Below are 27,319 nucleotides of genomic sequence, written 5' to 3' on the forward strand. Positions count from 1 at the left end.
AACTGCAGAAATTCTAGACCTCAGGACAACATACTCTGCTGTTGAGGCCATATAATTCAACAGATCCAACAGTGCTCGGGGTATCCATGGTAGAAAAGGATGGTATAGGAAATCTTGGACAAACCCTAATAGATTTGGGGTACAGAATGGGTAGGGTTCTGGAGAAAGGCATGTCTACTGCATTCAAAAGACTATTTATTGTTTAATTACTCACCACTCAAAAAAACAGCTTCTGATGTGATAAGGGGTCAAGAGAGATCAAGCACCTGAAAGTGGTACATCCAGTGATTATATGATATGAGTTTACTGTTACGAGCTGGACATTGTCAGATCCAACAAGGTGATAAGGCATGATGGAAATGGTATATTCAGGACCAGATCTGAGCAAGTCCAGAAGGTATAGGGTGGCCCAGAGCTCCATGTCACCTACTTCTGCTGTCCTGACATATCTCTCAGCTCACATCTATAAATATGGGGGCAGGAGTAAGGGAACTCTATGATTCACTGATGAAGGAGGAACAACACAGCTTATTCCTGGTTCGTGGATGGATTGGTTTGGATAATCAATGCTGCCTGAGAGTGGATAGCTGTCAACACTACCACTCAACTCAGTGGTGGCCCTGAAGGACAATGATGAGGAGAAACCCTCCTAGAGGGTAGAGCTGTGAGCAGCATGCTTGTTTGTCCACTTTGTATGCCAGAAGTGGTATGAGGTAAGGGTATATATGGACTTCCATGTAGTGGCAAATAACTTGGCTGGTCTTGGTCTGGGGTTTAGAAGGGGCGAGTTTAGATGATCAGAGACAAAGTGGTCTGGGAAGAAGCATGTAGATGAATTGTTGGAAGTGGCCGCAAAATGTGCAGATCTTTGTGTCTCACATCATTGCCACTAGAGAAGATTTGGCATAGACAGGACACTCACTAAGCAGGTAGACGGAGGAACCGGCTGACTGGCTGGTAGATGTCAGTCATCTCTGCCCCCAGCCACCCCAATGCTTGTACAATAGATCCTTGAGTGGAGAGTGGCCATAGTGGCAGGGAAGGCCATTATTCAAGGCCTCATCCATCATCCAGCATGAGCTCCTTTTCACCAAGACAGTTGGTAAATTTATTATTTATTTATTACCAAGTAAATAAATGTATTAGATCTAAAAAATCTATTAGATAGATAAATGTATTACATACAGGATTTTAGAGCTGACAATGTGAGGTATAATATATAAAAGCTTAGAAAGGCGTAGGGAGACATCTGTCTTTTTCCTTTGCATTGACAGCATGTGCTTGCATCAGCGCTGTGTGTGTGTGTGTGTGTGTGTGTGTGTGTGTGTCTGTGTGTGTGTGTGTGGACTGCAGAAAGAAATCACTACATCCAGACTGTGCTCTAATATTTTTTCTCTTATTGGTAGGGGCTAAATCAGTCTCCCCTCCCCGTGCAAGAAAGAGATGTTGAAATCTTAACTCTCGGTACCTCAGAACTGATTTCATTGGGAAACAGGATTGTTGCAAATGTATACTAAAATTAAGATGAGGTCATACTGGGGTAGGGTGGGCCCTGGTCTGACATGACTGATGTCCTTACAGAAAGACAGCCACAGGCTGGGCATGGTGGCTCACGCCTGTAATCCCAACACTTTGGGAGGCCAAGGCGAGTGAATCACGAGGTCAGGAGTTTGAGACCAGCCTGGCCAAGATGGTGAAACCCAGTCTCTACTAAAAATACAAAAAAATTAGTTGGGCGTGGTGGCAGGCACTTGTAATCCCAGCTACTCGGGAGGCTGAGGCAAGAGAATCACCTGAACCTGGGAGGCAGAGGTTGCAGTGAGCTGAGATTGCACCACTGCACTCTAGCCAGGGCAACAGAGCAAGACTCTGTCTCAAGGTGCTGAGATTGCAGACGGAGTCTCGCTCACTCAGTGCTCAATGTTGCTCAGGCTGGAGTGCAGTGGCATGATCTCAGCTCACTACAACCTCCACCTCCCAGCCGCCTGCCTTGGCCTCCTAAAGTGCTAAGATTACAGCCTCTGCCCCGCCGCCACCCAGTCTAGGAAGTGAGGAGCGTCTCTGCCTGGCCGCCCATCGTCTGGGATGTGAGGAGCCCCTCTGCCTGGCCGCCCCATCGGGGAAGTGAGGAGCGCCTCTGCCCAGCCGCCATCCCATATAGGAAGTGAGGAGCGTCTCTGCCTGGCTGCCCATCGTCTGGGATGTGAGGAGCGCCTCTGCCCAGCCACCCTGTCTGGGAAGTGAGGAGCACCTCTGCCCGGCCGCCCCGTCTGGGAGGTGAGGAGCGCCTCTGCCTGGCCACCACCTCATCTGGGAGGAAGTGAGGAGCACCTCTGCCCGGCCGCCCCATCTGGGAGGTGAGGAGCGCCTCTGCCTGGCTGCCACCCCGTCTGGGAGGAAGTGAGGAGCGCCTCTGCCCGGCCACCCCATCTGGGAGGTGAGGAGCGTCTCTGCCCGGCCGCCCCATCTGGGAAGTGAGGAGCGCCTCTGCCTGGCTGCCATCCCGTCTGGGAGGAAGTGAGGAGTGCCTCTGCCCGGCCGCCCCATCTGGGAAGTGAGGAGCGCCTCTGCCCAGCCACCCCGTCTGGGAAGTGAGGAGCGCCTCTGCCCGGCAGCCCCGTCTGGGAGGTGAGGAGCGCCTCTGCCTGGCTGCCACCCCGTCTGGGAGGAAGTGAGGAGCGCCTCTGCCTGGCCACCCCGTCTGGGAAGTGAGGAGCGCCTCTGCCCGGCCACCCCATCTGGGAGGTGAGGAGCGCCTCTGCCTGGCTGCCACCCCGTCTGGGAGGAAGTGAGGAGTGCCTCTGCCCGGCCACCCCGTCTGGGAAGTGAGGAGTGTCTCTGCCCGGCTGCCCCGTCTGGGAAGTGAGGAGCACCTCTGCCCGGCCGCCCCGTCTGGGAGGTGAGGAGCGCCTCTGCCCGGCTGCCCCGTCTGGGATGTGAGGAGCGCCTCTACCCGGCCACCCATCGTCTGGGATGTGAGGAGCACCTCTGCCCGGCCGCCCCATCTGGGAGGTGAGGAGCGCCTCTACCCGGCCACCCATTGGGATGTGAGGAGCGCCTCTGCCCGGCCTCCCCGTCTGGGAAGTGAGGAGCCCCTCTTCCCGGCCGCCCTGTCTGGGAGGTGAGGAGCGCCTCTGCCCGGCCACCCTGTCTGGGAGGTGTACCCAACAGCTCCGAAGAGACAGCGACCATCGGGAGCGGGCCATGAGGATGATGGCGGTTTTGTTGAAGAGAAGGGGGGGAAGTGTGGGGAAAGGAAGGAGAGATCAGATTGTTGCTGTATCTGTGTAGAAAGAGGTGGGCATAGGAGACTCCATTTTGTTCTGACTAGGAGAAATTCTTCTGCCTTGGGATGCTGTTGATCTATGGCCTTGCCCCCAGCCCCGTGCTCTCTGAAACATGTGCTGTGTCAACTCAGGGTTAAATGGATTAAGGGCGGTGCAAGATGTGCTTTGTTAAACAGATGCTTGAAGGCAGCATGCTCTTTAAGAGTCATCACCACTCCCTAATCTCAAGTACCCAGGGACACAAACACTGCAGAAGGCCGCAGAGACCTCTGCCTAGGAAAACCAGAGACCTTTGTTCATGTGTTTATCTCCTGACCTTCTCTCCACTATCATCCTCTGACCCTGCCACATCCCCCTCTCCGAGAAACACCCAAGAATGATCAATAAATACTTCATAAAAAAAAAATTTTTTTCTGGAATTCACATTTTAAAAGTAAAAAACCAAACAGGTGAAATTAACTTTTATTTAACTCAATATATCTAAAATACCAAATATCATTTCAATATATAATAAATATAAAATTACTAGACTATTTTACAGTTTTTGGCCTTATGGCTTTGAAACGTGGTGTGTAATTTAAGCTTATAGCACATCTCAATTTGGACTATCGCATTTCAAGGCTCGGTAGTCACCTGTCATTAATGGCTACTGTATTGGGCATTAAAAATCTAAGAACTTGTCTTCTGTAGTTTTCCTACATAGGGAGATAATTTCTAGGCAGTCTGTTGTCAGTATATGGCCCTTTGAAAATGATGCCTAGTTGTTATTGAAACAGAATAAATTGGCCATTGGGCATTTGGTACAAAAAGAGAGAAAAAAAAAAAGAGCTTACTCTATACAGGCATTGGGGGCTAAGCAGTGAAAAAAATCTAAGCACCTACACTCAAGGAGTTTATAGTCAAAGTGACTGAAATACAAATAAACTAGCAGTTCTAACAGTGAGAAAAGCTTAGGGTTCTGGGAGTGGGGGAGTGATGAAAAAATGCGTATCATATGATAGGTGCACAATCAATACTTAAATGAATTTATGTGTTGTAAAAATGATCAATAAATTGAATCAACAACACACCAGGCCCCTTCCTGCCACAGAATAAAACAAAAAACAAAAAACAAAAAAACCCAAAACAAAACAAAACAAAAAACAGTCAAAACAGTCAAGAGGTTTCTTGAGTCTCCTGATATCATCAGCTCGATGAAATGGTACAGGTCTCAGGTGACACTGGACGGGAGGTGTTTGTGGTCTCAGAAAATCATCAACTGGAGAAGGTGGAACAGGTACCAGAAGACACTCGGGAAGTGTCTTGAGGCTCAGAGAATCATCAACTGGAGAAAGTGGAAGGGGTGTGAAAAAACACTCGGGAGGTTCCTTGGGTCTCCTAAAATCATCAGCTTGAGGAAATGCTACAGGTCCCAGGTGACGCTCGATGGGAGGTGCCTGTGGTGTGAGAAAATCATCAACTGGAGAAGGTGGAAGGGGTACCAGAAGACACTCGGGAGATGTCTTCAGCCTCAGAGAATCATCAACTGGAGAAGGTGGAAGGGGTGCGAAAAAACACTCGGGAGGTTCCTTGGGTCTCCTAAAATCATCAGCTCGAGGAAATGCTACAGGTCCCAGGCGACGCTCGATGGGAGGTGCCTGTGGTGTGAGAAAATCATCAACTGGAGAAGGTGGAAGGGGTACCAGAAGACACTCAGGAGGTGTCTTCAGGCTCAGGGAATCATCAACTGCAGAAGATGGAAGGGGTGCAAAAAAACACTCGGGAGGTTCCTTGGGTCTCCTAAAATCATCAGCTCGAGGAAATGCTACAGGTCCCAGACGACGACGCTTGATGGGAGGTGCCTCTGGTGTGAGAAAATCATCAACTGGAGGTGGAAGGGGTACCAGAAGACACTCGGGAGGTGTCTTCAGGCTCAGAGAATCATCAACTGGAGAAGGTGGAAGGGGTGCAAAAAAACAGTCAGGAGGTTTCTTGAGTCTCCTGATATCATCAGCTCGATGAAATGGTACAGGTCTCAGGTGACACTGGACGGGAGGTGTTTGTGGTCTCAGAAAATCATCAACTAGAGAAGGTGGAAGGGGTACCAGAAGACACTTGGGAGGTGTCTTCAGGCTCAGAGAATCATCAACTGGAGAAGGTGGAAGTGGTACGAAAAAACAGTCGGGAGGTTCCTTGGGTCTCCTAAAATCATCAGCTCGAGGAAATGCTACAGGTCCCAGGCAACGACGCTTGATGGGAGGTGCCTGTGGTGTGAGAAAATCATCAACTGGAGAAGGTGAAAGGGGTACCAGAAGACACTCGGGAGGTGTCTTCAGGCTCAGAGAATCATCAACTGGAGAAGGTGGAAGGGGTGCGAAAAAACACTCGGGAGGTTCCTTGGGTCTCCTAAAATCATCAGCTCGAGGAAATGCTACAGGTCCCAGGCGACGCTCGATGGGAGGTGCCTGTGGTGTGAGAAAATCATCAACTGGAGAAGGTGGAAGGGGTACCAGAAGACACTCGGGAGGTGTCTTCAGGCTCAGAGAATCATCAACTGGAGAAGGTGGAAGGGGTGCAAAAAAACACTCGGGAGGTTCCTTGGGTCTCCTAAAATCATCAGCTCGAGGAAATGCTACAGGTCCCAGGCGACGACGTTCGATGGGAGGTTCCTGTGGTGTGAGAAAATCATCAACTGGAGGTGGAAGGGGTACCAGAAGACACTCGGGAGGTGTCTTCAGCCTCAGAGAATCATCAACTGGAGAAGGTGGAAGGGGTGCGAAAAAACAGTCAGGAGGTTTCTTGAGTCTCCTGATATCATCAGCTCGATGAAATGGTACAGGTCTCAGGTGACACTGGATGGGAGGTGTTTGTGGTCTCAGAAAATCATCAACTGGAGAAGGTGGAAGGGGTACCAGAAGACACTCGGGAGGTGTCTTCAGGCTCAGAGAATCATCAACTGGAGAAGGGGAAATTGGTATGAAAAGACCCTCGGGAGGTGTCTTGAGTCTCGGAAAATCATCAGCTCGAGGAAGTGGTTCAGGTCCCAGGGCACAGTCGTCTTGAGGTGTCTCTCTTTTCAGAAAATCATCAGTTGTAGAATGTGGTTGAGGTCCTAGTGGACACTGTAGTCGAGAAAGAGTCAGCGGTCTCAGACACCCTTTAACTGATGGACGTGGTTGACCTCTCAGATCACACTGAAGAGGAGGAGGTGGCTTGCAGCCCATCCTTTTTCTTAAAGTTTCAGCCAGGAGGTAGGGCCAGTAGGGCAATCCTGAGGAATGATGGTGCTCCACTGCTGCCATCCTGACCTGTAGGACCAAAGGAGGAAATGTTTTCACACATATTCATTTGATGGACAAAATTACCGCCACCAACACAGGCTGCACCTTCTGTTGCTGGTGATAGATTTTTGCACCTTTCCACCCTCCAGGTTTCAAAATAGCAGTATCAGTGTCATAATATCACCCTTCCACTGAGTACTGCCCACAGCTGGGGAGTAAAAAAAGTCATTGGGACACACTGTTGTCTCCACATGCCACTGTGTCTGTTTGCAAATGTAGGCAGACTGGGGTCCTGCCCCAGGGAAGACAGAGTCATAACAGAGTAATAAAGAAGCATGTTTGAGACACAGGAGTGTCTATGTCTATCCTCATTCCTCCCTCACAGCCATCACCAGAGCATGTTTCTTGCACCAGGTCAACAGAGAGTAAGAGAGGCATGAAAAGCCCATTGTCCACACATGTTGCAGCTTCTTTTTGGAGAATGTTTTCCAGGCCTTTTATGTTCTGTCTCTGATTCTCAGAACTCTGCAAGGTCAGTGTGACCACCCTGCTCCAAATCTAAGAAAACAGAGGTTTCCAGAGGAAGGAGAAATTGTGCCCAGGGTCCCACAGCTTGCAAGAGGCAGAGTGGAAGTAGATTCCAGCTCTGCCTGCGGGACCCTCTCATTTCCCCTCTGTTTCCCTTCTTGACAAAGGATCTTCTTCACTCTGGAGGTGCCACCCATGAGAACAAAGAGCTCTGGAGAGATGTGGATTCCTGAAGAGCTTCAGGGGAACTGGGAGAGGGATTTCTGACAGAACAATCTTACCTCAAGAAGTCAGTTAGACATGGCTGTAATATTTCTTTTCACTCCCAGGTAATACCAAATTGTAAGTGCACTAGGACATAAAGAATACTTTTGTCCATGGAAAAATGAGGTGAGAATTCTAAACAAAGCAAGTTTGAAAACTGTGTTTCACTTCAAGTGTACAAGTCCCATCATGTGTAATCATAGGACTCGGCAGCTTTTCAAGGTACAGAGGCCACAGAAGAACCAGCTTAGCTGAGCATCATTTAAGGCCTTCATTTGGAATTGTCCCTGTAGGTAATAAGTTACATTCACTCTTCACTAATTTACAGTCAGGGCCTATTTGCTATTACAAATATGGAACCTCTGACACTTAGAATATTAGATCAGGGGCCCCATTGGGTGGGTATGAAGGTGTTTTTGCACAACACGGTTACCAACAGGGATGGGACTGTGATGAACTATGGAATTGGCCTTGTCAAAGAGCATTCAAAATTGCACAAAGCACAAATTAATGCTAGATTAATGCGTTTTCACTATTTTCACTTCTGGGAATACAGCAGATATTTCAAACGTTAATCACCTACATTATAGCAGAATGCAAACAAAATCACAGCAAAAGAAAATCCCACATATTTCAGAAATGAGACCCCACAACATCTTGGGTAAGGTGGATCAGTCAGAGTTCACCGCGCCATGAGACCTACAGTACTGGAGGTCAGTGGTGCCTCCTCGTGTTGTTTCTGGAAACAGAACAGTAAAAGCCCTTCAGCCCTCAGTCCCTGAGCTTTTATGGATTCTGGAGGTGCCACCAACGATGATCAGCTGGGAATGGAGAAGCCTGAAAGCTCATGGAGAAGATTTTGCTTCTCAAGAAGTCGAGACAGAAAAGACACCACAGAACCCACAGAGCAGAGGCCAGGCCAGGAGAGGGCGTTGTCGGAAAAGACCAAAGTGTCCTGATATAAGAAGAGTGAAAACGTCCCCAGCATTTACCTTTGTCTTCTCTGTGTTTTCAGCTGGGACGCCGTTGCTGTTCCTCATGGGAACCGAATGAGGTCCTGAATCTGCTAAGGGCCAGAGAAGGGAATGGGGCTAAATCTGGCTTGCATGTTCTGTGCAGAATAAGAAACCCTCCACACCCTCCGCTGCCATCTCACTCTCTGCCACACAGGTCCCTTACCAGAGGCACAGGGTTTATTGACCACATGCCTCAGAGGACTCTGGAGCCCTCTGGAGCCTCATCCTTGAGGAAGATACCACAGAGCCCTGGTCCAGGGGTATTCTTAACTCTCAACAGGCTGTGAACAGGTCGGGCTCTAACCAGCTGGAAATGAGCTCTAAATCAGTACATATCAGAGGAAATCACTCATCATGTGAGCACAGACTCAAAATTAAAATAGGAACAGCCATGGTTGGAAGAATATCAATAAACCCTGGACAGGAACAGCACTACTCCTCTTCTTCAAGCCATAGGGACATTTAAAATTCTGTGGATTCATAGTTAATCTAACTTTCATACCTGGCCAGGTATTATCAATACTTATGAACAGAAATGGACATAAAGAGATGAACAGTCATGAGAAAAGGTAAGAGCTGCAGAAATTAACTGGAAAGTTTTAGGGTTACACTTCAAATGTTAGAGGAGTAGGATTACATAGAAATTTACTAATGGAGTTATATAGTTGACAATAAACAACTTAAACAAAAAGAATGAAGGAAGTTCCAAAAAGTGTAAATAAATGCTTCTTTTCTTAAAGCAGATCTCAAGCTACAATATTGATCCATGAAGACACGGCCAGAAAATCTCTGCTCTCATCAGCACATGTGTCTCCCATTCTAAAGTGCTATTGTTGTTTTCTCAAGTGAAAGAAAAATAAATCCTTCACACTGAGTCAAGGTGGAAACGGGAGCTGGCCCATCTGCCTTCTAGGTTCATCTCCTCAGTTAAAAGTAACCAAGACATCAGGGTGGGGCAACGTCCACAGTCAGTGGAGCGGCCTGAGCTCCACCATTCACAGGGGACTAGCCAAGAGCCATTTAGCTCGGGCACCTGAGAAAAATAGGGTCCTGCCACCCAGCGAGACAACTGTTCTCTTTATAAGTGCTTGGAATTGTTTCCAGGAAACATAACAATCACCCCACCCGAGCCCTCATCCCTAAAAGGAGAAGCAGGGTGTGTGGATTGTGCAGCAGAAATTAAGCGGCTGCCTCACAGCAAGCTCCTACCCCTCCAGAAAGGGTTCTCTAGGCCCGGTCGTCCCTGGACTGGCTCCTGACTCATGTGTCTCTCTGGCACTCTCTGCTTTTGCCTCATTTGACACCTAGAAGACAGAGAAAGAATTGACTTGAAGAATTAAAACACCAAGTTCTTTACTAGATGCTCAAAGCTTTATCTCAAAACAAAAACATCCTTTAAAATGTCCATCACAATGACCTACCTGTGCTGCTTGTAGGCAGCCTTCCTCTCTGCCTTCCCCCTTTGCAAGGCTTGAGCACAGAGCTGTGGGGAGAAAAATACATCCATGTCCTGACCTGGCAGACTATGTCCAAAAGCAAGGAAAACAAACAAACTTACTGAGTTGGCAAGAGGCTTTCTTGCAGAAGGGGTGATCTGAAAAAGCCAACACATGAGAAATTGAATGTTGAGAGAGTCTAAGGGCCGTGGCATCATCTGCATCAGCACTGAACTATCGTGCAACTGCGGGGAGGAAGCTCCTTACTTTGCATCTGTAGTAGTCCTCTGCCCGCCGCCGCCACTCTTGCATGCGTTGAAACAGTTTCCTATGGATTACAATCACTTTCATCAGATAAAGCACCACTTTCAGGATGATTTTAAATAATCTGCCATGTTTCTGTTATCCTCACAACTGTACCCTTACACAATCTATCTATACCTAGAAAACGTATTTCGGATGGCTATAAGAGTACAGTCTGAGCCGGTCGCGGTGGCTGACGCCTGTAATCCCAGCACTCTGGGAGGCCGAGGCGGGTGGATCACGAGGTCAGGAGATTGAGAACATCGTGGCTAATACGGTGAAACCCCATGTCTACTAAAAATACAAAAAATTAGCCGGGTGTGGTGGCAGGCACCTGTCATCCCAGCTACTCGGGAGGCTGAGGCAGGGGAATCACTTGAACCTGGGAGGCAGAGGTTGCAGTGAGCCAAGATCACGTCATTGCACTCCAGGCTGGGTGACAGAGCGAGACTCCACCTCAGAAAAAATAACAAAAACAAAAAAACAGTACAGTCTGATCCAAACTGTTGCTGTATTGATTCCTCCTCTTTTGCTTACTGCCTGCTGACTTCTGAGTTGACAATTTCCTTCCCCATTCTCAGTATATCCCTAATTCATCCTTCATTGAGCATCTTTTATCATAAAGCTCTATTCTCTTTGTATTAATATCCTTGCCATGTTTCACAGGGCAGAAACAGCTGGGCTTATAAACAGGCATAGTCCTTTTGAAGGATGTGGTTGATCCTACAACAACACACTTTCCTAAGGATGACAACAACTCACTCCACCCCTAGAATGGCTGGTAACCGAGTTTCCACACAGTCTAGCTGGCAATGGGGTCAGGAGATGTTTTGCTACTTCACATCTTTTGGTCACTGGTAAATCTTAAGGTACTTTGTTTTCTGTTTTGTCAACTCTCTCTCTCTGGATATGTCTTCTGACCATTTGTTTCTATTTCTGCATTTACTGGGTCTAAACATTGTACAAAGGTTAAAAACAACATTCCAATGGGGGTTTCCCAAGAGGGGGGGTTTCCCAAGAGGGTGGGGTTCAGTTTCTGAACTCAAGGTAGGTATGTATTTCTTTCATATCCAATTTCCCATTCTCCTCTGCCTCTGATAGCTGCCTCTCGTTTTCTGCTTGCTCACATTCTTTCATGTTTTGTTTCCTGAGATTAGAAGGGAGGGAAATGCACACACAAGATCCAGCAGCCCATGTGGGATTCCCTCTGCCCCTCTGGCATCCGAAGGCTGTGATTCAAAGATCTCCCCTGCAACCTTCCCATAAATGAACCAACTGATTCTCACAACCAAAGGGAGAATTGACACCTCCCATTGAGGGACAAAGAAAAATCACACTCTGGCCTGCTGGCAAGTCACCTGTCATTTCCAGCTTATCTTCATAGTTCTATAGTTAGTCCTATTCTTTAGTAAATAAAGACTATTAAAAGCTTCTATGAGGTGCACTATGTGTGTCTCTGGGGTCAGTCTTGTGCTTGACACAGCGAAAGCTCATTTTAGTTCAGTGTGAAAAACCAGACCTCACCAACTCATCACAACTAACTCCATCAGAAGCAGAGGATTGCTCCTCATCTGACTCCTCCTGTGGGAGACCTGATTCTCAGTCAGAGGCTGATGCTGGAACTGAGACCATCAGCCATAGAGAGATCCTTCCAGAATATGGTGTCATTAACCCTGCAGTTCACTACTGCACTTTGCCATGATTCAGGACTGGAACTCTTGTCATCGACTTTAAAGATCCTGGTTGAGAGAAAAGGCAATCTGAATGCTGGGTGCATCTATTGAACTAGAAATGATCGGAATGGCTCCTAAGTCAGGGTGTTATGTCCTGAAAATAGATGACAACTGCAAACCATCCACCCTGGTGTTGACTGATTTTAACAAGGTTCAGTTCACAGAGAGTGAGGGCAGAAAAAGGAAATGGCCTAAAAAGTTAAGTTTGCTGTGTTGCCCTCACACCACTTGATTCATGGTCCTGATCCTAAGGACCTCACCTGATACTTGGTTTTATAGGAAGGAGTGTAAAATTCCCAGAACGCTAGGAAACAGGGACAAAAACACTTCAAAGAGAAAGTTAATGAACTTGTTTCTGACCACAGGGCATCCTTCAGCACATGCTGTCTGGAGTGGCCTCAAACAAGGAGTGTGTGGTGAGGTGCTGAGAATGCAATGGGAGCAGGGTCCTGTCCCCACACTAAATGAGCTCACAGATTAATGCAAATGAGAAGCCAGTGAGGACCTCACTACTCCTGCTGTGCACTTGGGAACTACAAACACAAAACCTGACTCTGGAGGGAAGCTAAGGAAGCATTCTAATCTTGAGTTGGCATAAGTGCATCTGAAACTTCCGATCTCCGATGAGAACAATGGGGGACACCAAACAGAATATAAAACCCATGATTGAATACATCAAATTGCTAACATGGCAGTAAACAGACATGAGGTCAAGATGGAGAAGAAGGAAACCCGGGACGAAAGACATCCTCGCATTTGGAACCCATTTCCCTGAGTTTCATTGCTGAATTCCAGAAGGGACTACTGAGATGCAAAGAAGCAGAGCAGCTTTTGCACACATGCATGCGATTAGATGAAAAACAAGTGGATTGAGGGTCTGCCAATGAAAGCGACCCGTACTGAAGTCCACTGGCTCTGGTTGAGACCCAGAAGAGTCACACATCAGAACAGAGGTGGATAGGAAATACCTGGCCTTTGTAGGGACTGAGCCTGCACTGATGACCTCAATTGCAGCCTGTATGGAGGACCCCTGACCATCCCCCAGAAGTAGACTCCCATCTCTTCTGCAGCAAGATAACATGCTACTAGGCCTCAATTCATTGCTAAATATTTTTTAACAAGTATCTTACATTTAACAAAAAAAAGATCAGTCATACGGCAGCAAAATACAATGTAATATGACCAAAACGTGAAAGACTGTGAAAATGAATCTGGAGGTGACCCAAGCATTGAATTCAACAATCCAGGCTGGGTGCGGTGGCTCACGCTGGGAGGCTGAGGCAGGCGGATCACCTGAGGTCCGGAGTTCAACACTAGCCCGGCCAACATGGTGAACCCCTGTCTCTACTAAAAATACAAAAATTGGGCTGGGCACAGTGGCTCACGCCTGTAATCCCAGCACATTGGGAGGCCAAGGTGTGTGCATCATGACGTCAGGAGTTCTAGACCAGCCTGGCCAATATGGTGAAACCCCGCCTCTACTAAAAATACAAAAATTATCCAGGCATGGTGGCCTATGCCTGTAGTCCCAGCTACTCAAGAGGGTGAGGGATAAGAATCGCTTGAACCTGGGAGGCGGAGGTTGCAGTGAGCCAAGATCACCCCACTGCACTCTAGCCTGGTGACAGAGTGAGACTCTGTCTCAAAAACAAAAAAAAAATTGGCTGAGTGTGGTGGCACAGACCTGTAATCCAAGCTACTTGGGAGGCTGAGGCAGAATTGCTTCAACCTGAGAGGCAGAGGTTGCAGTGAGCCAAGATTGCGCCATAGCACTCCAGCCTGGGCAACAGAGCGAGACTCTATCTCAAAATTAAAAAAAAAAAAAAAAAAGGCTGGGTGTGGTGGCTCACACCTCTAATCCCAGCACTTTGGGAGGCTGAGGCAGGTGGATCACCTGAGGTCAGAAGTTCGAGACCAGCCTGAACAACATGGCGAAACCCCATCTCTAGTAAAAATACAAAAATTAGCTGGGTGTGGTGGTGGGCTCCTGTAATCCCAGCTACTTGGGAGGCTGAGGCAGGAGAATTGCTTGAACCCAAAAGGGAGTGAGCTGAGATTGTGCCATTGCACTACAGCCTGGGCAACAAGAGCAAAGCTCCGTCTCAGGAAAAAAAAAAAAAGAGAAAGGAAAACCAATGCCAGTACTAGCACCTCCTCTTCCCCCGAAAAAATTACAAACAAGAATGTAGGAAGGGAAAGGAATTATACAGATTAAACTAATCAAGCAGAAAGGACAAAATGAATTTTGAACCCACTGAATTTGCCACAAATATTGTAGAAAATATTCTCAAGGACTTTACAGTTGTCTACTTTGATTGGCACATTGTTCATACAACAGTATTTGTGTCAAGGCACATCTTACTTTTTTTTGGCAGTCTTCCTATGTCCATTGATTTTGTAATGACTGTTGACCTTCCTTGTCACCTTATGGACTTTAGCTCGAACTTTGGCTTCCATATGTCTCTGTGAAGTAAAGAGGTCTTCCAGGCCAATTTTAATTCCTGGAAAGGAAGAAACCCTTTTCTTTGTGTGCATACAAATGGACCTCAGCCCTTGGTGAGAGTGAGGAGAGGAGAAGGTGAGAAACCTGAGGGCAAGAAGCTGTTCTTTCCCTTTCCAGGGCAAACTCATTTCCACACTATGGGGACTCCAACAGAGCCATACCTTCCTGGCTACGGCTATTGGACCTCCAGGCTTTCCGCTGTACATCCGTGGATCCGTCATGTACATTTTGTGACTTTAAGACAGTCTTGAGGAAAGACACCTAGGAAATAATAATTTAAGAATGATGGCTGGGCACGCTGGCTCATGCCTATAATCCCAGCACTTTGGGAGGCCGAAGCGGGTGGATCACGGGGTCAGGAGTTCAAGACCAGCCTGGCCAAGATGGTGAAACCCCGTCTCTACTAAAAATACCAAAATTAGCCGGGCATGGCAGCGGGCGCCTGTAATCCGAGCTACTCGGGAGGCTGAGGCAGAGAACCATTTGAAGCCGGGAGGCGGAGGTTGCAGTGAGCCGAGATCACCAAGAGGTGGTGCATGCCTGTAATCCCAACTAGTTGGGAGGCTAAGGCAGGAGAATCACTTGAACCCAGGAGGAAAATGTTGTAGTGAGCTGAGATTGTGCCATTGCACTCCAACCTGGGCAACAAGATTGAAACTCTGTCTCAAAAAAAAAAAAAAAAAAAAAAAATAGGCCAGGTGCAGTAGCTCACACCTGTAATCCCAGCACTTTGGGAGGCCGAGGCAGGTGAATCACAAGGTCAAGAGATGGTGACCATCCTGGCCAACATGGTGAAACCCCGTCTCTACTAAAAATGCAAAAATTTGCTGAGCATGGTGGTGCATGCCTGTAGTCCCAGCTACTCGGGAGGCTGAGGAAGGAGAACTGCTTGAACCCAGGAGGCAGAGGTTGCAGTGAGCCGAGATCACACCACTGCACTCCAGCCTGGTGACAGAGTGAGACTCCGTCTCAAAAAAAAAAAAAAAAGACATGAATATACTTCACACAACTGAACTGTACACTTCAACACGGTTAGATGGTAATTATCATGTTATAAGTATTTTACCACAGGTTAACATGTTTCACAACTTGAAAAGCAAGTAATTACCTTCAGCTCTCCGAGTTCTAGAATTTGTAACATTTCACCCCCTGCTCCTTCCTGATCTGCACTGGAGCATCTTCCTTCTATCCCTGCTCTACTCAGAGTCCACTTTCCCTTCCCTCACATCAGCTTCATTGAGGCTGGTTTGAACCTAACGCAAAACATTCTCACTAATGACTGAATTCCCACCAAGATTTCCATATTATCACAGTATGCTTTTAATCTTCTAAGATATTAAATATTTGTTCTCATCATAGCTAAAATGCAATGCAAATCTCATCTCAGATGTGGGTCAGATACCTATGAATCTCCTGAGGTAGTCATTGAAATAACTTTTTTTTTTTTTGAGACGGAGTGTCACTCTCACCCATGCTGAAGTGCAGTGGCGCTACCTTGGCTCACGGCAAGCTCCACCTCCCAGATTCAAGCGGTTCTTGTGCCTCAGCCTCCCAAGTAGCTGGGATTACGGGTGCCCGCTACCATGCCTGGCTAATTTTTGTCTTTTTAGTAGAGATGGGGTTTCACCATGTTGGCCCATCTGGTCTTGAACTCCTGACCTCAAGTGATCCACCTGCCTCAGCCTCCCAAAGTGCTGGGATTACAGGCATGAGCCACCACACCTGGCCTGAAATAATATCTTTCAAATTCTTTGCAGAATTTGTTCTTTTCTGATTTCCGCACATAGGATAAAAAACAAAACATGTACTAGGATTTCGAGAGAAGCATGGGTAATCTAAAAAGATGAAAAAGCAACCACATCTATCCCACAGCTACTGCTAGATTTCATAGGAAAGGTAGCTGGCCCAGTTTGGAGCTAGGAGGAATGTCAAACACATGAAGAAATGAGAAGCAAGGAAATGCCATCATGCATGAACGCTTCATGGCACCCATGATGTCCCTGCTTAGGAGGTAGTGGTATAGATGACTAGATGATAAGGACAAAGATGAGAAGGTGTGAAGTTGTCCAAGTCCAACAGCTCAACTGAACTTTCCTCAATGGAATTTTTAAAAAGTGGTATATTTAAAAACTTCCCCCGGCTCACGTGGTGGCTGACGCTTGTAATCCCAGCACTTTGGGAGGCTGAGGCGGGCGGATCATTTGAGGTCGGGTTTTGAGACTAGCCTGGCCAACACGGTAAAACCCCGACTCTACTAAAAATACAAAAATTAGCTGGGCATGGTGGTGGGCACCTGTAATCCCAGCTACTTGAGAGGCTGAGGCAGGGGAATCACTTGAAGCCAGGAGGTGGGGTTGCAGTGAGCCAAGATCACACCATTATACTCCAGCCTGGGCAACACACGGAGACTCGTCTCAGGGCTGGGGGAAAAAAAAATCTTCCTCCAATTTATACCAAAAATTCTCTCTTCAGGACTAAGTGGCATAGAGAATGTTAAATGTTCCTTGATATCTTCGTAACTCATATATTTTCTGTTTTCTACATATCTTGAAAGGCAGTGCCAAATGACGTGTAATTATCTAGGTGGTAAAACTGAAACATACTTCCTCTTCCCTTGAATATAAAAAAGCATTGTGGTATTAGTACTTTTATCTTGGATCATTGTTCAGAAGGAGGTTCAGCCCCCAGACAACCACATTTTTACTGCCATGAATGGCAAGAGAAAATGTAGAGCTCAACTTACCCAATGGAAAAAAGGCTCAAAAGACAAATTATGGCACAACTTAGCAGCCAAATTCTTACCAAGTACAGACTTTTGACATACTGATCTCTCTCCAGTTGCAACTGGGAACATGCACTTTGAATGATGTCATTCAAAATTACCCTGCCCAGACACACTTTTCATTGATTCTCTGGAGGGCAGTTCTAAGAGATTCTCTGGGGCCTTCTCTGCATCATGAGACGCAGTGCAGTTCTGCCCTTCACCTTCTGGTTGTTTGTCACCTCATCCCTATGACCTCAGAGGAACTTTGTCTCAGGCCAATTGTTTGTTCCTTGAGCTCTTCCATTTCCCCTAAAAATCATTTGCTGCCCCTCTAAATGGCCTACATCTCCATCTATCTCCCTCTTCCCTCAGAAGAGGGTGCTCTTTAAGCATCAACCATCCAGCCCTTCTAGCAGTCTCATTTTTCAGCTGGTTCCCATGTTTATGCCTGTTCTATGTTTTTCTTCTCCTGTTAAGCTGTCTGTTGTCAGCTCATTTCTGCAGTGAATCTTCAGAGAGGAGACTGGAAGCTTTCCTTCCACCCATATGCTAGAACTATAAAGCAGAAGAGTTTAGAAAGAATTTCCTATTTAAGTGATGAAACCTCATACTCCATTTCTGATAAATAACACTAAGGTTAAAAAAAGTTATTTTTGACCAAAAGCTCTGTTGACATTTTATTAAACAAACACCAACCTATTTAATTTTCATAATGTAAGTGGCAGATATTTTCATAATTCTTATGCTAATAAATCATTTCCCTGATTTTTTGGGTAAAACCACATATTCATAATGAAGTCCAGAAACGTGAATTGTTTTAAATAATTTCTTCTTATTTGTGATTACAAGTATACCTCTACAGAAAGTTAGTATACTCACACAAAGGCTAGTTTTCCAGAGGAAAATAGCAAGTGTAGAAATTCCCAGAAACACAATAATGATAACTATCCAAGGAATTCCACAAAAGTCAGTCCCAGGATGAAAATGATCAGGTGGAGAATTGATAACCTGGAATAATAATAGTTGAAATAATGAAAAGGTCAATGACACTGACAATATTTCACTCAGAAAGAATCATCCTTAGAAACCGTCAACCTCCTCCAAAAGGTAACCACATCCCTCAGATATCACCATGGGATTCCATTGCTACAAAAAAGAACAGAAGTTAGAAGTCTCGTGTTTTTCAGATGGCTGGTAGTGTTTTTAGGCATTGCAAATGCGGGGTGTCATCTTTCTTGGTATAAAGCAGGGATATCCAATCTTTTGGCTTCCCTGGCTATATTAAAAGAAGCAAAGTTGTCTTGAGCCACACATAACATACACTAACACTAACACTAACAATAGCTGATGATCTAAAAAAAAGCTCCTTTTTTTTTTTTTTTTTTTTGGAGACAGTGTTCCGGTCCGCTCAGTCGTCCAGGCTGGAGTGCAGTGGTGCAATCTCGGCTCACTGCAACCTCCAGCTCCTGGGCTCAAGCCATTCTCCTCCCTCAGCCTCCCGAGTAGCTGAGATTACAGGTCTCTGCCACCATGCCCGACTAATTTTTGTATTTTTAGTAGAGATGAGGTTTCACCATGTTGGCCAGGCTGGTCTCAAACTCCTGACAGGCGATCTGCCTGCCTCAGCCTCCCAAAGTGCTGGGATTACAGGTGTGAGCCACTGTGCCTGGCCATTGTTTTGCTTTTGTTTTTGTTTGTTGTTTTTGAGATGGAGTCTCACTCTGTCACCCAGGCTGGAGTGCAGTGGCGTGCTCTCGGCTCATTGCAACCTCTGCCTCTCAGGTTCAAGTGATTCTCCTGCCTCAGCCTCCTGAGTAGCTGGGAGTACAGGTGCCTGACAGTGCACTCAGCAAATTTTTGTACTTTTTGTGGAGATGGGGTTTTGCCATGTTGGCCAGGGTGGTCTCAAACTCCTGACCTCAGGTAATCTGCCCGCCTCAGCCTCCCAAAGTGCTGGGATTACAGGCAAGAGCCACTGCACCTGGCCAAAATCTCATAATGTTTTAAGAAAGTTTACAAATTTGTGTTGAACTGCATTCAAAACTGTTCTGGGCCACATGCAGCCCATCACTCATGGGTAAGACAAGCTAAGTATAAAGTAATTATCTTATCTTTTCTTTTCTGTTTTGAGACAAAGTCTTGCTCTGTTACCCAGGCTAGATTGCAGTGGCATGATCTCAGGTCACTGCAACCTCCGCCTCCCGGGTTCAAGCGATTCTCCTGCCTCAGCCTACTGAGTAACTGGGATTATGGGTGCCTGCCACCGTGCTTGGCTAATTTTTGTATTTTTAGTAGAGACAGGGTTTCACCATCTTGGCCAGGCTGGTCTCCAACTCCTGACCTCATGATCTACCTGCCTCAGCCTCCCAAAGTGCTGGGAATACAGGTGTGAGCCACTGGGCCTGGCCAGTAGTTATCTCTTCTTTAAAGTTATTTACTTGTTTTTTAAATTGATGTGTAACATTGGATGCATTTATTATATATCACATGATAAAAGAATCCCTCTAAATAATACTTCTCTCTTGGATTATGTGAATCTTTGTCATTTAAAGCTCAGCATAAGTAAAAAAAAAAAAAAAAAAAAAATACAATGAAGAGATTACTTCATTCACAAATAAGTATCAAATTTTAGTGCTTAAAAATTAACAAGGTGGGCCGGGCGCGGTGGCTCATGCTTGTAATCCCAGCAATTTGGGAAGCCGAGGTGGATGGATCATGAGATCAGGAGATTGAGACCATCCTGGCTAACACGGTGAAACCCCATCTCTACTAAAAATACAAAAAATTAGCAGGGCCTGGTGGCACGTGCCTATAGTTCTAGCTATTTGGGAGGCTGAGGCAGAAGAATCACTTGAACCGGGGAGTCAGAGGTTGCAGTGAGCCGAGATTGCACCACTGCACTTCAGCCTGGGTGACAGAGTGAGACTCCATCTCAAAAAAAAAAAATAAATAAAAATAAAATTACCAAGGTGGAGATAATGAAAATGGCATGAATAGTGTGGGATTTCTCTAAGACTGTTGATATTAATTCCATTAGACTCTTATGTGAGTGAAGACGAAGACTTCCCCTGAGTAAGTTCAGACAGTTTGTGATAGCATTTCTACATCGATTCCTCAGGATTTAACTATATATTTTTGAAAACATCTCAATTTTAAATGTTTCTTTCAAGATGGTGAATTAAACAGAGATAGCCCTTCAACAGGTTGAACTCAGCATATGCTGAGTCTGAAATGCAAATGATGGAGTTAGAGAACCATACAACAATGTTAATGATTCAGAAACATGGTGTTGAGCAGAATAAGGCAGACACAAAAGAGTACCTATGGCATGGCATGCATCTGTATACGCGAAATTCCAGAATAAACAAGGTAACCCATGATAAGAAAGAGACTGGCTGGGAAGAGTGAGAGTTCACTTTCTGGGGTGACATAATAGTTAGATCTTGGCTGGGCACGGTGGTTTACGCCTGTAATCCCAACGCTTTGGGAGGCCGAGGCGGGCAGATCACCTGAGGTCAGGAGTCCAAAGCCAGCCTGACCAACATGGAGAAACCCTATCTCTACTAAAAATACAAAATTAGCTGGGCGTGGTGGCACACGGCTGTAATCCCAGCCACTCGGGAGGCTGAGGCAGGAGAATTGCTCGAACCTGGGAAGCAGAGGTTGCGGTGACTTGATATTATGCCACTGCACTCCAATGGGCAACAAGGGATATTGTGCCATTGCACTCCAGCCTGGGCAACAAGGGAGAAACTCTGTCTCAAAAATAATAATAATAAAATAAAAATAAAAATAAAAATAATAAAAATAAAATAATGTAGATCTTGAACGGGGGTTGGGTTATGCTGGGGTACGTACTTTCCAAAGTTAGTAAACTTACACTTAAGGTTATATATTTTGGCCGGGCGCGGTGGCTCACGCCTGTAATCCCAGCACTTTGGGAGGCTGAGGCAGGCGGATCACGAGGTCGAGAGATGGAGACTATCCTGGCAAACATGGTGAAACCCTGTCTATACTAAAAATACAAAAATTAGCCAGGCGTGGTGGTCTGCGCTTGTAATCCCAGCTACTCAGGAGGCTGAGGCAGGACAATTTCTTGAACCCCGGAAGCAGAGGTTGCAGTGGGCCGAGATCTTGCCACTGCACTCCAGCCTGGGTGACAGAGTGAGACTCTGTCTTAAAAAAAAAAAAAAGTCGTCAAACCAGATGACACAAATCAAATGATATTTCACTTTGTTTTGGTCCATTTTGTTTTTTTGAGACAAGAGTTCAGCGGGGCCATCTCGGCTAACTGCAACTTCCAGCTCTTAGGCCCGAGCGATCCTCCCACCTCAGCCTCTCCGGTAACTGGGATAACAGGTACGCACCACCAGGCCTGACTAATCTTTTTTGGAATTTTTTGTAGAGATGGGGTTTCGCTATGATGCCCTGGCTAGTCTTCAACTCCTGGACTCAAGTGATCTGCCCACCTCGGCCCCCTAAAGTGCTGGGATTACAGGCCTGAGCTGTGTAATTTCATGCCACGTGACACAGCCCGGTAACAAGGAAGAAACCCCGCGGGTCCAGCGTCTACTCACATAGGTGGGGTGATGGCTGATAAATCCCAGCAGGAGGAGCCAAAAGAGCAGCCACCACACCGGCATGTCCTGGTCCTCTCAGGGCACCCTGAGGCGGCCAGGACAGAGGCGGGGGTGGCTTAGGGCGGGGGGAGGGAAGGGGATGGGGACGGGGAGGCGGAGGGAAGGGGGAGGGGAGGGGAGGGAAGGGAAGGGAAAGGAGGAGAAGGGGGCTGTTGGGCACCTGGAGGTGGAAGAGGAGGAGGAGGAGGAGGAGAAAGGGGTCTGGGAAAGGATCCGGTTCAAATTAAGTTCTCAAGCGCTGGTGGAAGGTTTAGTTACAGGTCACGGAGAAAGTCAATCAGGGAAGCAACAGGATGCGCAGGGCAAGGGAGCATGAGGCTTAGGAGCAGTTAGATGGAGACCAAGGTTCTGCTTTCCACCAAACCTTCTTCGGTCTGGGCCCTCTCTTAGCAACCCCGGGATTTTATACTCCCTCTCCACCAATCCCTGACGCTGGTGGTGCTGCCTCACAATGGACATCCCATGAGTGCCCCACCATGCCAATGCCCCCTCCCCCATCTCAGCCCCCCACCTCCTCCCAAGGACAGGTCCTCTCTGGAACCTTCACAAACCTGATTTCTGGTCCTCCCCAACCAGCTCCCTGTCCCTGCTTCTGGGCACTCCTTCCTTCCTGAGCTCACAGGGTTCCTCAAGGTCAAACATGGAGAAACCCTATCTCTACTAAAAATACAAAATTAACTGGGTGTGGTGGCACATGGCTGTAATCCCAGCCACTCAGGAGGCTGAGGCAGGAGAATTGCTCGAACCTGGGAAGCAGAGGTTGCGGTGACCTGATATTGTGCCACTGCACTCCAATGGGCAACAACGGATATTGTGCCATTGCACTCCAGCCTGGGCAACAAGGGAGAAACTCTGTCTCAAAAATAATAATAATAAAATAAAAATAATAAAATAATAATAATAAAATAAAAATAATAAAAATAAAATAATGTAGATTTTGAACGGGGGTTGGGTTATGCTGGGGTACATACTTTCCAAAGTTAGTAAACTTACACTTAAGGTTATATATTTTGGCCGGGCGCGGTGGCTCACGCCTGTAATCCCAGCACTTTGGGAGACTGAGGCAGGTGGATCACGAGGTCTAGAGATGGAGACTATCCTGGCGAACATGGTGAAACCCCGTCTATACTAAAAATACAAAAATTAGCCAGGCGCTAATTAGGTGGTCTGCGCTTGTAATCCCAGCTACTCAGGAGGCTGAGGCAGGACAATTGCTTGAACCCCGGAAGCGGAGGTTGCAGTGAGCCGAGATCTTGCCACTGCACTCCAGCCTGGGCGACAGAGTGAGACTCTGTCTTAAAAAAAAAAAAAAAAAAAAGTCGTCAAACCAGATGACACAAATCAAATGATATTTCACTTTGTTTTGGTCCATTTTGTTTTTTTGAGACAAGAGTTCAGCGGGGCCATCTCGGCTAACTGCAACTTCCAGCTCTTAGGCCCAAGCGATCCTCCCACCTCTGCCTCTCCGGTAACTGGGATAACAGGTACGCACCACCAGGCCCGACTAATCTTTTTTGGAATTTTTTGTAGAGATGGGGTTTCGCTATGATGCCCTGGCTAGTCTTCAACTCCTGGACTCAAGTGATCTGCCCACCTCGGCCCCCTAAAGTGCTGGGATTACAGGCCTGAGCTGTGTAATTTCATGCCGCGTGACACAGCCCGGTAACAAGGAAGAAACCCCGCGGGTCCAGCGTCTACTCACATAGGTGGGGTGATGGCTGATAAATCCCAGCAGGAGGAGCCAAAAGAGCAGCCACCACACCGGCATGTCCTGGTCCTCTCAGGGCGCCCTGAGGCGGCCAGGACAGAGGCGGGGGTGGCTTAGGGCGGGGGGGAGGGAAGGGGATGGGGACGGGGAGGCGGAGGGAAGGGGGAGGGGAGGGAAGGGAAGGGAAAGGAGGAGAAGGGGGCTGTTGGGCACCTGGAGGTGGAAGAGGAGGAGGAGGAGGAGGAGGAGAAAGGGGTCTGGGAAAGGATCCGGTTCAAATTAAGTTCTCAAGCGCTGGTGGAAGGTTTAGCTACAGGTCACGGAGAAGGTCAATCAGGGAAGCAACAGGACATGCAGGGCAAGGGAGCGTGAGGCTTAGGAGCAGTTAGATGGAGACCAAGGTTCTGCTTTCCACCAAACCTTCTTCGGTCTGGGCCCTCTCTTAGCAACCCCGGGATTTTATACTCCCTCTCCACCAATCCCTGATGCCGGTGGTGCGGCCTCACAATGGACATCCTATGAGTGCCCCACCAATGCCAATGCCCCCTCCCCCATCTCAGCCCCCCATGCTCCTCCCAAGGACAGGTCCTCTCTGGAACCTTCACAAACCTGATTTCTGGTCCTCCTCAACCAGCTCCCTGTCCCTGCTTCTGGGCACTCCTTCCTTCCTGAGCTCCCAGGATTCCTCAAGGTCACTCTTGGTGACAAAACATAAAAAACAAATGATGGCAGGATGGCAGGAAGAACCTCATACCCAAGCAGAGTGCTAGGTTTTATGGCCCCCGCTCAGCCATTCATATCCTAAGCAACAAAACATCAGCAGGATGCGGAAGGTCCCAATAGTAAACCATCTCCATCACATCCATGTAGCCATCAGGCCATCAACCTGTATCTCAGGGACAAATGTAGATACGCTCATTTTAAGCATGCATGGTACATTTACAAAAATTAACCTGACTTTTTTTTTCCAGCAAATCTCGATATATTTTAGAGCAATCAAATCACACAGCATGTTTCTGATCATATAACTGTGCTAGAAGTCAATGATTAAAAGCTGACTCAAAATTATTATTTGCTTGGAAATTCAAAGTGCCCTTATAAGATATAAACATAAGAAAGAATCCAAAATGAAACAAGATTGCCTTTAAACTCAATGATAAGATCATAACATGGCAAGAAAATGTCTCCCTCTGGCCTGGGAATTCCACTTTGTGGCACAAGGTTGTGTGATCTCACATCACCCGTAACCCACCTAGACATGTTAACATCTGAAACAGAGTGATGATGTCACTTATCTATATCATCTTACTGCCTGTGTGCGTGGACTTTAAATTCTGAACCCAAATGAGGGGGAGAAAACCAAGTTGACTTTCATGATTGACCTTTCAGGGATGTCCAAGAAATCTGCATTTCAAGAAACAAAGATCATCAGCTTCTCTCCTAGGGTATTTGGCCACAATACCCAGAGGGCTTGTCAGCATCATGAGTGATGGGTGGGGAGCACCAAGCAGGTGGGCAGGACCCAGGGCCTGGTGACCAGGACAGACCCCCACTATCCATCACCTTTGCAGGCCCTGTCCTCAGCTAAACTTCCCAAAGGCCTTCTTCTGCCCGATCACACAGAGTGTGCCCAAACTCACTCAGGCCTCTAGCAGTTGGACACAATGGCTCATGCCTGTAATCACAGCACTTTGAGAGGCTGAGGCGGGTGGATTATGAGGTCAGGAGTTCAAGACCAGCCTGGCCAAGATGGTGAAACCCCATCTCTACTAAAAATGCAAAATTAGCCAGCGTAGTGGTGGACGCCTGTAATTCCAGCTACTCAGGAGGCTGAGACAGAGAATTGCTTGAACCCAGAAGGCAAAGGTTTCAGTGAGCTGAGATCGTGCCACTACAATCCAGTCTGGGTGACAGAGCAAAACTCAAAAAAATAAATAAATAAAATAAGGGGCCGGGCACCATGACTCATGCCTATAATCCCAGCAATTTGGGAAGCTGAAGTAGGTGGATCATCTGAGGTCAGGAGTTGGAGACCAGCCTGAGCAACAGGGTGAAACCCTGTCTTTACTAAAAAGGCAAAAAATAAATCAGGCATGGTGGTGCACACCTGTAATCCCAGCTACTCGTGAGGCTGAGGCAGGAGAAGCGCTTGAACGTGGGAGGCGGAGGTTGCAGTGAGCTGAGATCGCACCATTGCACTTCAGCCTGGGCAACAAAAGCGATCACTTTGGGATTGTGATTTTTGAGATTTTAGATGTGAGGGATTTTGATCTTTCAGGATTTAACCTATTTTACAGTTGAGCAGACTGAGCCACAGAGAGGGGATGTGAACTGCCCAAGGTCTCACAGGTGGTGAATGTTTGTAGCTGGAACCTGAACTAAGGAAGGAGACCACTACTACTGCTGCCCTCCTTCCACCATCTTGCCTAGTTCACAAGACAGGAGGAAAGAGAGAAAGCAAAAATTTAGAAACAAAAGTGAGATAAACAGCCAGACAACCTTGGCACCACCACCTGCCATAGGAGTTAAAAATAATAATAATGACATCAACCCCTGACCTAAACTACTTGTGTTATCTGTAAATTCCAGACATTGTATGAAAAAGCATTGCAAAACTTTCTGTTCTGTTAGCTGATGCATGTAGCCCCCAGTCACATTCCCCATGCTTGCTCGATTTATCATGACCCTTTCACGTGGATCCTTTAAAGTTGTAAGCCTTTAAAAAGGCCAAGAATTTCTTTTTCGGGGAGCTCGGCTCTTAAGACACAAATCTGCTGGTGCTCCCGGCCAAATAAACCTTTTCCTTCTTTAATCTGGTGTCTGAGGAGATTTGTCTGTGGCTCGTCCTGCTACAGAACCAGGGTCTACCTTGGCAAGGGATTCCACACTGAGTCTCCTCCTGAGAAGCCTGCTCTCAGGGGTTTTGAGGAAATTCATGGTCAGTAAACTGTGTCTCAGGAAATTGTTCCTCTCATGCCATTAGTACCTCTAATGCATCAGTCAGGATAAACAAGATTATGATGCAATAACAAGCAACCTCCATTCTCCCTCTCTTTGTTCTGTTTTGTTTTTTGGAGATAAGAATCTTGCTCTGTTGCCCAGGCAGGAGGGCAGTGGTGTGACCTTGGCTCACTACAACCTCTACCTCTTGGTTCAAGCAATTTTCCTGCCTCAGCCTCCTGAGTAGCTGGGATTACAGGCATGCCCCACCACACCTGGCTAATTTTTGTATTTTTAGTAGAGACGGGGTTTCACTGTGTTAGCCAGGCTGGTCTTGAACTCCTGGCCTGAAGTGATCCACCAGCCTTGGGCTCCCAAAGTGCTGGAATTACAGGCATGAGTCATTCTGCCTGGTGCACCCCCCATTCTCCATAGAGAAATCAACACAACACATCCACAACAGCCTTGGATTAGTCTGCACTGGAAACATCCAGAGTCCTGTGGCACAAAGAAAAGAGACATGCCCGGCCACTTACTGACTCTGAAAGTTTCTGCTAAATAATGACACGGGTTCAGGCCGGTCGTGGTGGCTCACGCCTGTAATCCCAGCACTTTGGGAGGCCGAGGTGGACAGATCACGAGGTCAGGAGATCGAGATCATCCTGGCTAACACAGTGAAACCCCGTCTCTACTAAAAATACAAAAAATTAGCCAGGCGCGGTAGCAGATGCCTGTAGTCCCAGCTACTCAGGAGGCTGAGGCAGGAGAATGGCATGAACCCGGGAGGTAGAGCTTGCAGTGAACTGAGATCGCGCCACTGCACTCCAGCCTGGGTGACAGAGCAAGACTCCCGTCTCCGAAAAAACAAAAACAAAAATTAGCCGGGCGTGTTGGCATGTGCTGTAGTCCCAGCTACTCGAGAGGCTGAGGCAAGAGA

At 47.1% G+C, this 27,319-nt stretch overlaps 2 protein-coding genes across 8 annotated transcripts in view; one reads left to right on the forward strand and one right to left on the reverse strand.

Moving 5' to 3' along the window:
- Positions 1–27,319, forward strand: part of LOC129054402 (uncharacterized) — a 62,869-nt gene that overhangs the window by 26,900 nt on the left and 8,650 nt on the right. The gene's annotated exons all lie outside the window — the stretch shown is intronic.
- Positions 4,297–18,261, reverse strand: LOC129054401 (nuclear pore complex-interacting protein family member B12-like). 6 transcript variants are annotated; one of them, XM_054546087.2, is made up of 9 exons: positions 17,974–18,261; positions 14,492–14,591; positions 14,190–14,328; positions 10,059–10,119; positions 9,914–9,949; positions 9,777–9,838; positions 9,565–9,659; positions 8,332–8,405; positions 4,297–6,574 (listed from the first exon to the last, which is right to left on the reverse strand). In XM_054546087.2, exons 3-9 carry the CDS (start codon positions 14,282–14,284, stop codon positions 4,346–4,348), a joined length of 2,652 nt encoding a protein of 883 aa, XP_054402062.1. In that variant the 5' UTR covers positions 14,285–14,328; positions 14,492–14,591; positions 17,974–18,261; the 3' UTR covers positions 4,297–4,345. The 6 variants fall into 6 exon arrangements, with proteins under 6 accessions (XP_054402062.1, XP_054402060.1, XP_054402059.1 ...); XM_054546085.2 differs by having other exon boundaries at positions 9,777–9,949; XM_054546084.1 differs by lacking the exons at positions 14,492–14,591; positions 17,974–18,261 and having other exon boundaries at positions 8,332–8,402; positions 14,190–14,485.

Source organism: Pongo abelii, chromosome 14 (assembly GCF_028885655.2).
Source record: "Pongo abelii isolate AG06213 chromosome 14, NHGRI_mPonAbe1-v2.0_pri, whole genome shotgun sequence".
Classification (NCBI taxonomy): domain Eukaryota; kingdom Metazoa; phylum Chordata; class Mammalia; order Primates; family Hominidae; genus Pongo; species Pongo abelii.